The sequence below is a fragment of the Ornithorhynchus anatinus genome, chromosome 15 (genome assembly GCF_004115215.2).
Source record: "Ornithorhynchus anatinus isolate Pmale09 chromosome 15, mOrnAna1.pri.v4, whole genome shotgun sequence".
NCBI classification, from domain to species: Eukaryota; Metazoa; Chordata; class Mammalia; order Monotremata; family Ornithorhynchidae; genus Ornithorhynchus; species Ornithorhynchus anatinus.
In genome coordinates, this window is record NC_041742.1 from 9,587,894 (window position 1) to 9,603,807 (window position 15,914).

A 15,914-nucleotide genomic window follows, 5' to 3' on the forward strand; every position below is an offset into this window, starting at 1 on the left:
ATTTCTGTATCCCAGTTTTCTCTTTCAGACATTCATCCTCATTGTCTGTCTCTGTCTCTCTCTCTCTTTCCCTCTTTCCCTTTTTGTTTCCTTTCTTCCCCATCTTCCTTCTCTCCCCCTTCCCTCTTGTTCTTCCTCTCTACCTTCCTCTCTTCTTTTCGTCTTCCTTCCCTCTCTTTTATCTTCCTCTCTGCCTTTCTTCCTTTCTCTCTCTTTCTCTTCTCCTCCCCCCCTTCCTCCTTTCCTCTCTCTCTTCATTCTTTGCTCCGTTTCTTTCTTCTTTCTTTCCTTTGTCCTCCTTCCTTCTTGTCCTTCCTTCTTCCTCCCTCCTTCTCTCCTTTTCTTGTTCCTTCTCTTCCTTTTTTTTTCCTTCCTCCTTTCCTCTCTTCCTGCCTTCATTTCTTCTTTTCTCCCTCTCTTCATTCTCTTCCTCTCTTCTTTCTCCCTCCATCCATTCTTTCCTTTTGGGATCATTGTACTAAGCGCTTGGGAGCATACGGTACAGATGCTAGGCCCTGCTTCCTCCTCTTATGCAGTCTAACGGGGGAGGCAGACATTAAAATAAGTTGCAGGTAAGGGAAGCCACTGAGTATAAGGCTATGGACGTAAATGCCCAGAACGATGAGAACTGCAACAAGTTCCCCTCCTCCTCCCCCCATCTCAGAGCTCCCATTTCCTGATGAGATTCTCCTCTTCAGGCAGTGGGAAGCATAAACACTTGTCTTCCCAGCCGGATCCCCTGGTCTTTTGGGCAAGAAGAAGGAAGAGAGTTTCTCCTCTCCTTTCACTGGACAAGCAGCATGGCCTGTCTGAGAAACCACCTGGACAGGAAGCCTGATGTTCATGCTGCTGTTTGTTTTTAACCAGCTAAATCTAGCTCCTCAGCTATTGGGCTTCGGTCACGCTGGGTCTGGAATGGTTCGGCAACATTCTGGCCATTTTGAGTGTGTCTCCCCAGATGTGACGTTCCCATTGCCGTTGGCTAACCCGTTGGCCCAGGGTGGGATGGAGCAGTGGGTATGGCCATAGGGGCAGGGCTCACAGCCTCACGCTCTTTTGTACTCCCACAGACCAATCACGGACTATTTGGACCAAGCGACGTTGGAGGGCCTTAAACAGATCCACCAGAAGGTGCGTGTATCTTCACGATCCACGTCAGGCCCGCGATATCCCCTCCTTGCCCTGAGGCTGGGGGAAGGGGAGGTGTTGCTCCTGTCAGAGTTTTCAGGGCCTGAGAGAGGCCTCGCCCAGAAACCTCAAACACTCACCCCATGTGAACTCTGCTTCAGCCACAGCCGGGAGGCAACTCCTTACCATATTTTTTTTTAAAAAAAAGGTCCATCTCCCCACATCTGGTCAGGCTGAACTGTGGTTTAGCTGTGCTGAGACCCATGGGTCAATCCATCCTATTTACTGAGCGCTTACTGTGTGCACAGCACTGTACTCAGTGCTTGAGAAAGTACAGTAAATCAATAATAGAACAGACACATTCCCTTCCTACAATGAGCTTACAGTCTGGGCGGGATGGGGGAGAGAGAGAGAGAAAGAGAATACACAATTCAGGTTACTGAAGGGTTTAAAGACACAAACAAATTAGTACTGCAAATTTAGTGGTCGTTTGGGAAATGACGACAGGTCACCCTGCCATCTTCCCCATGGAGCAGCAAGGCGCTGGCCAGTGTGGGAAGAAATGGACACAGGCGGGGGCTGAGGGGCGGGAGGCAAAGAGAGGCAGCAGCGGTGATGCTGTGATTGATTCGTGTGGGGCAGCATCCTCCAACCTTACCTCCACCCATCTTCCCCAGACCAGGGCCCAAAGCTCCCATCCAACCCCCGACGCTGGCGTGGGTGCCTGGGGGTCGGACCGGATCAGGTCGGGTCCATCATGACTCACGCAGCCACGCCTCGCTTTCACCCAGGCCTCTGTCTCAGTCACAGGCCACCAACACCCACATACATATCCCTTCCCTACACACACTTTCCCTTCACATACCTCTCTCCCTCCCCCACTCCCCTCTTCCTCTCTCATGCACCTTTCATACTCTGTCACATACACTGCTCTCAATGACACACACCCCTCTTTCTCCTACATAACATAGAGGTTAGTGTGGTTTATGTGGAAGGAGCACTGGCTTAGGAGTCAGAGAACATGGGTTCCAATCCCCGCTCCGCTACTTGTCTGCTGTGTGACCTAGGGCAAGGCACAGAGCAGAGTCCAGCTCTTTGGAGTGAAAACTAATGGTTGGAAAATGTTGGTGGGGAACAGGAAAGTGTCTGATGTAAATACTAAAATCCTTTCACTATTTTCTTTCAGCTCAGTGATCACCAGCTCTACAGGTAAGAGGATGTCACAGATCCTAGTTGTAATTTGGTTTTTTTCTGTGCCACATTTGAATTATTTTACAGTAAGTGCTCGGTAAATACCATTGTGGGTGGAGAACGTGCCTCCCGGCTCTGTTTTATTGTACTCTCCCAAGCACTTAATACAGTTCTCTGCACATAGTAAGTGTTCAATAGATACCATTGAAAATGGTGATTTATTGATTTGCTGCCCTGCAGAGTCCATTTGGGAAAGAAACGAAAGTGGCTTACTATTGCCTTCTTCTGGCTTAATGCCTGTGAAATGAAGAGGCTACTGACATCGTGTTTCAACCTATAAAGCTTACTCCCCTCCAGAGCAGAACCAGAGTCCAGCAGAGAATAGGAAGCATTTTGTGGCCGAGTTAATAATAATAAGAAGAATAATAATAATGTTGGTATTTGTTAAGCACTTACTATGTGCAGAGCACTGTTCTAAGTGCTGGGGTAGACACAGGGGAATCAGGTTGTCCCACGTGTGGCTCACAGTCTTAATCCCCATTTTACAGATGAGGTAACTGAGGCACAGAGAAGTTAAGTGACTTGCCCACAATCACACAGCTGACAAGGTAAAGAGAAAGGAAAAAAAAAACGTGGCAAAGCATATTTTCTCAATCAGAAGGGAGCTGTCAGCCAATGGTCTTTATTCAGAGGTTACTGTGTGCGGAGCCCTGCACTGGGAAGCAGGATGCCCTAGTGAATAGAGCTGGGGCCTGGAAGTCAGAAGGGTCTGGGTTCTAATCCCGGCTCCACCACTTGTCTGCTGTGTGAACTTGGGCAAGTCACTTCTTTTCTGTGCCTCATTTACCGCACCTGTAAAATGGGGATTAAAACTGTTAGCCCCCATGTGGGACAGGGACTGTGTCCTACCCAATCACCTTGCATCTACCCCTGCACTTAGTTCAGTGCCTGGCACATAGTAAGTGCTTAACAAACCATGCAGTTGTTATTATTACTGCTAAGCATTTGGAAGAGGAGCTTACAGTCTACTGAAATGTTTTCACAAAAGGTCTAAGTTGTTCACCCTAGCTGGATGTTTGTGGCTGCACTTTGAGACTTGGAATCGGGGCTTATTACAGAATAGCCAGTAGGTTTGGGTGGCTCTGACCGTTTTGTCTCTTGAACCTGGAAATTGAATAATAATAGTTGTGGTATTTGTTCAGCGCTTATGTGCCAAGCACCGTACTAAGGTCTGGTGGTGGATACAAGAAAACCATGTCAGACACAGTCCCTTGTCTTATGTAGGGCTCCAAGTCTAGGGGGGATAACGGGTACTTAGTTCCCATTTTACAGATGAGGAAACTGAGGCCCAGAGAAGGGAAATGACTTTCCCAAATTTTCCCAGCAGAAAAGTGATAGATCTGGGATTAGAACCCAGATCCTCTGATTCCCAGTTCCTTGCTCTTTCCACTAGGCAGTGTTGCCTAAACAGGAAAATGAGCTCTATATTTTACAGTCGGTCACAAACCGGTGATTTGGATTGAACTGAATTTGGGTTCACCTTGTTCTTTTCAATTTGGGAGTCAGTCACAGGTTATTAATGCACATTTCCTGTCCCATATATTTCGGTAAATGCCTACAAAAACAAAGATCCAATTAGCCAGGGTGAAACGTTGGGGAAACGGCTTTATAAAAGGGTGAGTGAAGAAACCAGTGATTGGAACTGTGTTCAGCCATTGGATAATTAATATAGAGGCAGCAAAGGTGCAGTATTTCTGTCATTGATGGGTTTTTTGTGGAAGCTACCTGGAGTAGGAAGCACATAGGTCTCATTAACACCTTAAATTGTCAAGGCCAAAAGTCTCGACAGGTTCTAGAAGGGTTTGGAAAGGTCCATGGGTGAGCAGGCCATACCAGGACCCAGAGGAAAAGATCAGGAGGGGAGATTGGATATTGGGCAGTACTTCTCTCACTGTTTATATAAACATCTGTCTCCCTGTCTAGACCAGAAGTGCGTTGTGGGCAGGGAATGTGCCTACCAATTCTGTTGCATGGTAATCTCCCAAGTGCTCATTACAGTGCTCTGAGCACAGCAAACATTCACCCAGTACCACTGATGATGATAGGATGGGAGTCTGGGGGGACAGCTAGAATATATATAGGGTGGAGACTCAAGTTTACTGCACAGAAGGAGGCAATGGTAAACTGCTTCCAAATTATTACCAAGAAAGCTCTGTGGATCCCACTAACAGAACGATTGCAGATGGAATTGGAACGTTTTGGGAGGGATGTATCCATGGTGTCGCTATGGATCGGAGACGACTCATCTGTATAAGACAAAACGCTTAACAAATACAATGAAACAAACAACCAAACTTCCTCCCTGTTAATGTCTGTCTCCCCCTCTAGTCATAAATTTGTCATGGGCAGGGAGCGATTCTGCTAATGCTGTTGTAGTGTACTCTCCCATGCACTTAGTACAGTGCTTTGTACATAGAAAGCGCTCAATAAATATGATTGATTGCATGCTGATCTCTAGGGCGGGCTGCGGGTTTGAGTCCAACCTTTCCAATGAGGGAGAGAGGGTTGCCATTAATGGGGTACAGTGGATAATGGTGGTTGTCCCCGTGTCCAGAGACGCACCTCTTGTATGCCCGAAATGTAAAAGAAGAAAGCTTCACTATCCGTTGTTTGGGGTCCCTCCGAAAATAAAGGAGGAATCGAAGGCAGAGAAGTGTGGAGACTTTGACCCATGCTGGTCTCTTCACTCAATCAGTTGTATTTACTGAGCGCTTACTGTGTGTAGAGTATGGTACTAAGCTCTTGGGAGAGTAAAATATTGCAGAGTTACATATTGTGGATATATATGTGTGTGTGTGTGTGTGTGTGTGTGTTTATATATATATATATATATATATATATATATATATATATATATATATATGTATAAGCACTGTTGGGCTGGGGTGAATAAAGGGTGCCAGTTCAAGTAGAAGGGTGAGAAAGAAGTGAATAGGAGTGGGGAAATAAGGGCTTAGGAAAGGTCTCTTGGACAAAATATTTTAATAAGGCTTTGATAAGTCTGGCAGATGTGAAGGGGGAGGGAATTCCAGGACAGAAGCAGGACTTGGGTGAGGGGCCGGAGGGGAGATAGATGAGATCGAGGTACAGAGAGTAGGTTGGCATTAGAGGAACAAAGTGTGTGAGCTGGGTTGTAGTAGGAAATCAGCGAGATAAGGTAGGAGCAGGTACGGTGATAGAGTGCTTTAAAGCCGATGATAAGAAGTTTGTTTGATGTGGAGGTGGATGGGCAACCACTGGAGATTCTTGAGGAGTGCAGAGACTGGACTGGACAATCTTGTAGCTTAGTGGATAGAGCATGGGCCTGGGAGTCAGAAGGACTTGTCTGCTGTGTGACCTTGGGTAAGTCATTTAACATCTCTGGGCCTCAGTTACCTCCCCTGTAAAATGGGGACTAAGACTGTGAGCCCCACATGGGACAGGGACTGTGTCCAACCCGATTTGCTTGTATCCACCCCAGTGCTTAGTTCAGCATCTGGCACCAAATACCACTATTATTATAATTATTATATCCATGAACCGGGAATGAGAATGAAGTATGGACTGGAGTGAGGAGAGACAGGAGGCAGGAAGGTCAGCAAGGAGGCTGTTGGAGTAATCAAGGTGGAACAGGATAGAAGCTTGGTTCAACATAGTAGCCGGTTGTATGCAGAGGAAGGGGTGGATTTTAGCGACTTTATGAAGGTTGAACTTTACCATGGGGGTTAAGTGTGTTTACTTCAAACTTCCGATCCACCAGGTACCTACTGTGGGTGCGGGACTTAACGCACCTCGGTTGAGAAAGATGACATCATGTACACACCGTGGCTCTGTGGGTGGCTGCCTTGGCTGGTGGAGATTCGGTTAAGGGCAGGGTGGAGCTTGGGGTGTAATCCTGTTTTTGTCTTAAAGTGCAACTCTTGCATATGCCGGTATTATGCGCTGCTGTTAAAGTGCCGGCATGAGAGATAAAGACTTCTAAATTTGACTCATTGTCTAAAGGTCTCTTCATCTGTCGGCTTGCCTTAAGGCACTTTGTGGGGGGAAAAAAAATCACTGAGAAAGAAGACGACTCTCATTTAGGCAAATCTTTAAATAACGATGATCTCCATGCAGCCAAATGTCCTGAAACTGGGCTAGAATAATTACCCACCAGGGAAGATTAAGTAAAGCAAGCTAACAATTTGACTTTTCAGGCGAGCAATCTGTAGAACAAGCTGAACTCGTTTTACAGTGAGCAACAGCAACATTCATAGAGTCCAGGATTTGCATCGGACCGAGAGCTCTGTGGAATCTTAAGGGTGCTAACCCGATCCCTTGAGAATGTAGAAAGCCAAGTGTGTATGTGTGGTCTCCATCTCAATACAGTTTTGTATCGCTAAAGCGAGTTAACAGAATCCCATTAGATAGGTCAGCCCCAACAGTAACCATGAGGATTCCTCCGAGAGAAGCAGCGGGGCCTAATGGTTATGCCCCATGTGGGACATAGACCGCGTCCAACCTGATTATCTCATATCTACCTGAGAATTCAATTCAGTGCCCGGCACATCATAAGCACTTAACAAATAGCATTAAAAAAAAATCAGGGTGAATATGAACAAGCTAATTTAGCCATATGCCTTTGCTGGCTTGCCAGAGGGCCAGAAGAGTTCTGTAAGAGTTGGGCGTACAAATAATCACCAGAGGTCAAAAGGCAGGGCTTAATTGGGTCAGATCAAATGGTCCATCCAATCCCGTATTCCAGCTGCTTAGTAGAAGGAAGTGACGGATTGCCTTCCCTGATTTCCTTCCTCGTGGTTAGGGATGAACACCCAGTTGTCCTATAGCCTGCAGTGGAGGTGGGGTTACGTTCTTGACTAACACCACACTAAGAAATAGTCAGGTTACAGTGGGTATAGTGGAAACACGTTACACCCATGGTTCTAGCTAAATCCTAGCTCTTCCTTCTGTCGTCACTAACCCTTCCCCCTCAAGAAGGTCATCATGAGGCCAACACCCACGATTCTAGCAAAGCCCTTCTCAAACTTTGTAAAAACCGGACCTTTTTCTCCAACTGATATGAGTGGAGTTGACTGGGATCCTTGCTTTCAAATGTCCCTCAATAATTGGTGAAAACCAAGTTCTTCCACTCTTCCCTCGTTCTATTGTATTGTGCCCTTCCAAGCAATTAGTACAGTGCTCTGCACATAGTAAGAGCTCAGTAGATACGACTGATTGATTCCTTCGATAGAATCCACGTGGTAGAGAATTGTGAGCTCAATAATAATGTTGGCATTTGTTAAGCGCTTACTGTGTGCAGAGCACTGTTGTAAGCACTGGGGGAGATACAGGGTAATCAGGTTGTCCCACGTGAGGCTCACAGTCTTCATCTCCATTTTACAGATGAGGTAACTGAGGCACAGAGAAGTGAAGTGACTCGTCCACAGTCACACAGCTGACAAGTGGCAGAGCCGGGATTCGAAACCATGACCTCTGACTCCCAAGCCCAGGCTTTTTCCACTGAGCCATGCTGCTTCCCTACTTCTGCCAATACTTCTGCCTAGCAACATTGGATTAAAGTCATTCTTTTTATTACCATGATTTTTAGTCCTAAGCACGGAGGAGAGCAAACAGATGTAGATTTAACTTCGTGGTCTTCCCAATTTAGAACTTTAAGGGCTGTTTTTTCATTTTGTTTTTATGATGGTATTTGTAAAGTGCTGCATGCCAGGCACTGTACATGCCTCTGAGGTAGATACTAGCTAATCAGGTTGGACACAGTTCGGGTCCCACATGGGGCTCACAGTCTTAATTCCCCATTTTACAGATGAGGTAACTGAGGCCCAGAGAAGTGAAGTAACTTGCCCAAGGTCCCACCGCAGACAAGTGGCACAGCCAGAATTAGAACCCAGGTCCTTCTGACTCCCAGGCCCATGCTCTATCCATCAGGCCACGCTACCTCTCAGGCTAAGGCATTGATTTCCAATGTCAATTCTCTGTGTGTATTATGGAAGAACTAGGTTCAGGCCTATTTTTGCTTCTCCATTTTCCTCACTCCCCCAGGCACCTGCTTTACAGTATTGCTGCCTGCCGTGGGTGGGCCAGAGGGTAGAGCGAGGGAGCGGAAAAGGAAAGTCTTCTCCCCTCCAATAGCCCTTGGGCAACTATTACCTGAATAGGCTGACTAAGCCCGCTTGCCAGGGTAAGGGCCATGGGAAGGATGTCAGATTTTCTGGTTCCAACATGATCTGTCATGGCGATGGCATGGCTCCATGAGCAGCAGGCCTGAAGGGTCATGAAAACTCTGTGGTTTCGGGCCAGGTAGCAGTATTCATGCAGCCCGTTGTTGGCTTTGAGGGAGACCAGTTCCAACTTGGCAAAAAAAAGACATCCTTGCAAACGACTCTCTCCTGTTCCCCGCGGCCCACAGGAGCGATAGTTCTGCTGTCACCGGGCTTTTGCATCACGGGAGGCAGTCCAGTAATGGTATTTATTGAGCGCTTACTGTGTGCAGAGCTTTGGATGATGTGTTCGGAAAACTACGAGGCAGTAGAGTAGGAGAAGCAGCAAGATCTAGTGGATAGAGCACAGCTCTGGGAGTCGGGAGGACTGGGTTCTAATCCTGGCCCCACCACTTGTCTGCTGTGTGACCTTGGGCAAGTCACTTCACTTCTCTGAGCTTCAGTTCCCTCATCTGGAGAATGGGGATTGAGACTGTGAGACAGCGACTGTGTCCAACCTGATTTGCTTGTATCCACCCTGGCACTTAGTACAGTGCCTGGCCCGCAGTAAGCGCTTAACAAATACCACAATTATTATAATTATGAATTCACTTACCCCAAGCCCGCCTGAATAGACAGTGCTCTGCCTTCAATAAGCGCTCAATAATTATGATTGAAGGAATGAGTATACAAGTCAGTCCGCTGGCTAGGTAAGGAGAAGGAAGGTCTCTAATAACATAGCCTGAAGTCACAGCAGAGTCAGCCAGTTTTGCTGAAGTGTATAGGACTGAGGGTGATGGCGTGTTTTATAAAGTTGGAAATCAAAGGGGTGTGTGTGTGTTGTGGAGGAAGGGAGAGCCTGGAGTCCCTGCAGCTTTTGGGTGTAGGGAATGCATGGCCAGACTTGTTTAATAGTTGACATTATACCGAGACTGCTTAAATTACCATTAAACCAAGACTAATGCTCAATACTGTGTGTCAGCAGCGGCTCTTACCTTTCTGGAGAACTTCCAGGAGGAATATCTTTTGACACCCGAGTCTATGGTAAGCTTTATTGCTCGGGATGGCCCAGTGCCAAATCCCCATTCGGCACCGAAACTCTCCACCTGACAGTGCTCTCGCAAAGCGAAGGAAGTAGCTCGCTCCTCGCAAGAACGGGCCAGTTGTCTCAGAACGAAAAGAGACAAGCCCTGAATGGAGCTGCCACTGTAGTAAAAAGCCTCTGCTGTAAACTTTGGAACAGGTGAAAGGCTCTTGAAAGGCAGGGTCAGAGCCTCCAAAAGGAAGGTGGGCCTTGGTACAGTGCTCTGCACATAGTAAGTGCTCAGTAAATGCCACCGATGGATTGAACTGTAAGTAAGAACACAGAGGCTGGTGATGGAATTTGCTGAGTGCAGTTCATGGAGGGAGATAAAGACCAGAGAGTGAATTAAGCAGGTGGTCAGGTTTTGGTTTGTTTTTGTTGGGGTGGGGGGATTTGTCAGTCAGTCAATCAGTGCTATTTATTGATCATTTAGTGTGTGCAGAGCGTTGTAATAAGCGCTTGGGAGAATACTATTTAACAGAGTTGGTAGAAACATTCCCTGCCCACAATGATCTTACAGTCTAGAGTGTGCTCACTGTTATCAGGTTGGACACATTCCCTGTCCCACATGGAGCACAGGCATTGATTTCTCATTTTACAGATAAGGAAGCTGGTACATAGAGAAGTTAAGTGATGTGCCCTTCTCTGGCAGGTTTCCACTGGGTAAGTAGATGGCCAGAGGTGGAACCTCTGAACATGCCTTGGAGAAGCAGTGTTGCCTAGTGAATAGGCCTTGGGCCTGGGAGTCAATAGGACCTGGGTTCTAATCCTGGCTCCTCCACTTGTCTGCTGTGTGACCTTGGGCAAGACACTTCTCTTCTCTGGGCCTCAGTTACCTCATCTGTAAACTGGCAATTAAGGCTGTGAACCCCATGTGGGATCAGGGACTATATCTGGCCTGATTATCTTGTATCTACCCCAGTGATCAGTTCAGTGTCTGGCACATAGTAAGTGCCCCACCAAAATCAATTAAAAAACATGAATTTGGGCTGTTAGAAAGTTTGAGAATTCTTAGCATAGCCTTCTTCCACTGAAGTACACCCAGCTGAAAACTAGGGTCACCTTCCCTCCTGGTTTCAGTGACTGTTAATAATAATAATAATGTTGGTATTTGTTAAGCGCTTACTATGTGCCAAGCACTGTTCTAAGCGCTGGGGTGGATACAAGGTAATTAGGTTGTCCCACATGAGGTTCTTAGTCTTAATCCCCATTTTACAGATGAGGGAACTGAGGCACCGAGATCTCCTTGATCTAAGAAGTTTTTTTTAAGGTGTCAGTCCTTCAACTGATGGTATTTATTGAGCGCTTATCAGGTGCAGAGCATTGTATTAAGCCCCTGGGAAAGTAGGATACAACAGAGTTGGTGTCCTTTGTGTTTGAGAAGTAGCAAGGCCTAGTGGAAAGAGCCGGGGCCTGGGAGTCAGAAAATACGATTCTGATGCTGGCTCTGCCACTTGCCCCTCTGTGACCTTGGACAAATCATTTCACTTCTTTGTGCCTCAGTTTTCCTTATCTTTCAAATAGGGATCAGTACCTGTTCTCCCTCCTACTTAGGCTGAGCACCCCATGTGGGACAAGGATTATATCTATCTGCATCTACCCCAGCGCTTCATTTAGTGTGGAGCACATAGTGAGTGCTTAAGAAATATCACAATTAAATGTGCCTACTACCTTTTCTGATTGGGCTGGCGACCATGTGTTGGCAGTTGATTTCTCAGGTCTATTCTCCAGGGATTCATCTTTCCAGCACCTCAAGTTCCTTTACTTTTTTTTAGAAAGCACTAGAGTTGGCAAATAGAGCACAAGTCTTGGACAGCCTCTGCCCACGTATTCTGTTAGAAACAAGTTTCTGCCACAGAAGCCACCTGGGTTCTAATCCCAACTTGCCTGCTACATAACCTTGAGCAAGTCACATAACTTCTCCGTGCCTCAGGTTTGGGGATTCAATTCCTCTTTTCCCTCCTACTTAGATTGTGAACTCCCTGTGGGACAGAGACTGTGTCCAACCTCATCACCTTGTTTTTCCACAGCACTTAGGGCAGTGCGTGTCACTTAGTAAAAGCCTCACAAAGCCACAATTATTATTAACAGTAGTAGAAATGGTATTTACTGAGCACCTTCTAAGTGTAGGTCCCTGAGCTAAGCTGATTGATGAGATGGACAGAAAATGTCTACTAATTCTGCTTTACTGTACTCTCCAAAGTGCTTAGTACAGTGCTTTGCACATAGTAAGCGCTCAATAAATTCCATTGATTGTTTAACAAATAGAATAATAATAATAGTAAAGATGGGAATGAATAAATATGTGCTAGAGGTGGCTGTTGGGTTGCTGGGGCTCAGGATGTAGGGAATTAAACAGGGAAGGCTTGTTGGAGGAGGTGGAATCATAGGAGGGCTTTGACCTTGGAGAGTTCTGTGGTCTGTTAGCTGAGGGAAATCCAGACCTGGGGAGCAGCCTGGGTGAGAAAACCATTCATTCATTCTGTTGTATTTATTGAGCACTTACTATGTGGAAAGCAGTGTATTAAACACTTGAGAGAGTACAGTATAACAATAAACAGACACATTCCCTGCCCACAACTATTTCACAGTCTGGAGGGGTACCAAGGCAGGAGAGGCGAGAATCAGTTAGTCAAGGGGATCTACTGAGTGCTTATTGTGTGGGGAGCACTTATTAAGCACCTGGGAAAGAATAATGTTAGTAGATGTGATCCCCACCAGTTAGGAGCTTATCACGTACCCCTCGAAGTTGGTGTAGGGAGGAGTGATGAGAGTGAGTCGGGAAGTAGTGGCTGGAGAGAGCAGAGAGGTAAGATGGAGTGAGTTGGTGAAGATCCTTGAGTAATTTTCCAGAATGAGTGGTTTGGAGTTGCACTTTTATTGCTCTGCTGTAATTCAAAAAAGGATTAACCATGGTTCTACTGATTGATTGTTTTGCAGAGGATTGGGTGGTGAACTCATGAGGCAAGCAGGTAAGTCCGAGCATGGAGATTGGGTGGGGGCTGCATTTCGATGAAAAGAACAACCCCCGGGAGTATTTTTTTACCACATTTACTTTTCTTACCTCAGTCAATCAAATGGTGGTATTTATTGAGTGCTGACTCTTTGCAGTCCCCTCTCAGGTTTGCAACCTGGAGGGAGAGTCAAGCAGACGCCTATCCATTCCATTCCTAGCTTGGCCAGTGGCTAGCAAGTGGGAGGCAATCTGCTACGAGTCAAAACTGACCCGTGCTGGAGGCAGTGGCGTGGAAGAGAGTCGAGGGCGGAGAATTGAGTTTACTGCGCAGAAGGCGGCAATGGTAAACCACTTCTCTATTTTTACCAAGACCAGATACACGACCAGAACAATTGCAGATGGACAGCGGGGCGTTCTGGGAGAGATATGTCCGTGGTGTCACTATGGGTCGGAAATGACTTGACGGCATAAGACAAGACTCTGTGCAGAATGCTGTACTAAGTGCTTAGGAGAGTACAAGGAATTAGTTGACACATTCCCTGCCCAGAAGGAGTTTATGGTTTAGAGATCTGTACTTACCTGCCCACTTTCTGTCACTCCTCTATTCCACTGATCTGCTCCACCTCACCTCCCCAACTCAGCAACTTAGATACACACTCGATCTCATCATCTCTAATCACTGTATGATTCCTATCCCCACTAACTCCGAAATCCCTCTATCCAGTCACAATCTCCTCACCTTCCTTCTCCCCACACACCTCCTCCCTGCAAATCTGTCGTGATCCCTCACAGAGACCTCTGGTCTTGGACCCCATCCAATTTTCTCAAGTCATCATACCCCATTTTGTCTCCTTACGCAGACTACCTTCCCTTGATGATCAAACTGACACTGTCAAATTTACTGTCTCTACTGAGCTCAATTCACTCGTTCCCCTATCCCTTCATCGATCTCGTACCACTAACCCATAACCCTGGATCCACCTCCACAGTCCGCTTTTTTTCTCTCCTGCGTACGATCCACTCCCCACTCCAATCCATACTTCACTCTGCTTCCCAAATCATTTTTCTACAAAAAAGTTCAGTCCATGTTTTCCCGCTCCTCAAAAACCTCCAGTGATTACCCATCCACCTCTGTAAAACAGAAACTCTTTACCAATCATTCAATCACCTTTTCCCCTTTTCTTACTTCCCCAATTTCCTATTCATTCAATCGTATTTATTGAATGCTTACTGTGTGTAAAGCACTGTACTAAGAGCTTGGGAGAGGACAGTATAACAATAAGCAGACACATTCCCAAGCCATACACTTCTGTTCCTCTAATGCCAACCTACTCACTGTACCTAAGTCTTGAATATCTCACCACAGACCTCTCGCCCACATCCTGCCTCTGTCCTAGTACACCCTCCCTCTTCATATCCAGCAGATGATCACCCTCTACACGTTCAAAGCCTTATTGAAAGCACATCTCCTCCACAAGGCCTTTCCTGACTAGGCCCTCATTTCCTCCTCTTCCCATCCCTTTTGTGTCACACTTGCACTGGATTTGCACCCTTTATTCACCTCTGCCTTAGCCCCATAGCACTATGTACAGATCCATAATTCATTCATTTACATTAACATGTCTTCCTCTCTAGACTGTAAGTTTACTGAGGGCAGGGAATGTATCTACTAACTCTGTTATAGTATAAACTCCCAAGTGCTTACCACAGTGCTCTGTATATAGTTTGTGCTTAATAAGTACGATTAATTGACTGAAACCGTTTGTTCCCTGACACGGAGTCTTAGAAGTCTCAGCATCAGGCAGCCAAGTAGGTGACGTGAAAACCCCAGCCATAGTTTTCAAGAGAAGCAGGGTGGCTTAGTGAATAGAACACGGCCCTGGGAGTCTGAAGGTTCTGGGTTTTAATGCTGGCTCTGCCAGTTGCCTGCTGGGTGACGTTGGGCAAGTCACTTCACTTCTCTGTGCTTCATTTCCCTCATCTACAAAATGGGGATTCAATGCCTGTTCTCCCTCCTACTTCAATTTCGAGCCCCATTTGAGACCTGATTATCTTGTATGTATCCCAGTGCTTATTGCAGTGCTTGGCTCATAATAAGCACTTAACAAATACCACATTAAGCACTCAATAAATACCATCAATTGATTGATTACTAGTAGTATTATCATCATCATCTCTGGAAGCTGCCTAGGCAAAAAAAAAGCTGAATCTTAACCTCTCTGCAGGGTTCTTTTTAGCCAGAACCTTGGAATTAGTTACTCTGATTCTGCCTTTGGTTACTTTGACCTTAAGTAATTGCTAGCTGTTTTTTTCTGTAGGGTTTTTCAGGAATGCTCAAATAGATTTATCTTTTCCTTTGCAGTGTGCACTTTAATAGAGAAGTTGTCACTTTCAAAAATGCCTTTCAGAAATGATCCAGTAATAGGTTTGTAATATTTTCTGTGATTCGCCTCGTCCTGTGGTGGTTTGCTGGGATAATTTTTCCTCTTAGTTTACTGGGCTTTGAGAACTGGAATGAGTTGATTTGCTCGAGTGAGTCTGAATCTTGGAGTTGGACAGTAGATAGAGAGGAAGGCCTGCAGCCCTGAAGAATGGATTTCAGGTTCTGCTTCTTTGTCAGGATGAACAACTTTAGGAAGCTGCCCCATAGACCAGGAAATGTGCAATGACTTCAAATATGACACCTAAATGAAAATGATTTTCTTTGGAAGACTGTATTAGTGTCAAGGAGGGCTCATTTAATGGGCTATTTCAAATTTCCCCCAACTGGAGGTACCTCTGAGGTTCTTCCCTGCCACCTCACTTCTCTTTTCCCCTCTACCTCTCTCCTTTCCCCAACTCCCCTTCCTCCCCATGCCAACCCTTCCTAAAATCTTCACTCTTCTCCTTCCCTCTCCCCTCCTCTTCCTTCCCCTCCTCCCCTCTTCCCTCTCCTTCCTTCCCCTTCTCTCTTCTTACACCATCCCCCTTCTCTCCCTTCCTCTTCCCCCTCCTCTTCTCCTTCACTCCTTCTTCCCCTTCTCCTTTCTCTCCTCCAACCCTGCCTTTCACCTCCTCTTCCCTCTCCCCACCACCCCCAGCTCCAAGATGCCTTGTGGAAATCAGTAGCACACAAATAACGTTCAAATGGGAGGAGCTGATTAGCCTTCATTTCAGCACTGCCCTGCACCTGCCTTGTTTCAGATTCAAGAGCTGAGCCCCAAGGTTATCTCCATTCGCTGTCCCAAGATCTGAGCCTGTGGGTTTGTCTCTTTCTTAACACTCCTGGGGCAGGAGAATAGGGATGAGTCTGAGTGGAAAGCATATATTTTCTCAG

The 15,914-nt window shown here is 46.3% G+C and overlaps 1 protein-coding gene across 1 annotated transcript in view; it reads left to right on the forward strand.

Annotated features, from left to right (window-relative positions):
* TBCD (tubulin folding cofactor D) overlaps positions 1 to 15,914 on the forward strand; it is a 207,664-nt gene that overhangs the window by 160,355 nt on the left and 31,395 nt on the right. The window contains exons 22-25 of the mRNA XM_029080077.1: positions 1,071 to 1,131; positions 2,315 to 2,337; positions 12,583 to 12,614; positions 14,961 to 15,023. Coding sequence (XP_028935910.1) covers positions 1,071 to 1,131; positions 2,315 to 2,337; positions 12,583 to 12,614; positions 14,961 to 15,023 — 179 coding nt within the window. The remainder of the gene's footprint in view (positions 1 to 1,070; positions 1,132 to 2,314; positions 2,338 to 12,582; positions 12,615 to 14,960; positions 15,024 to 15,914) is intronic.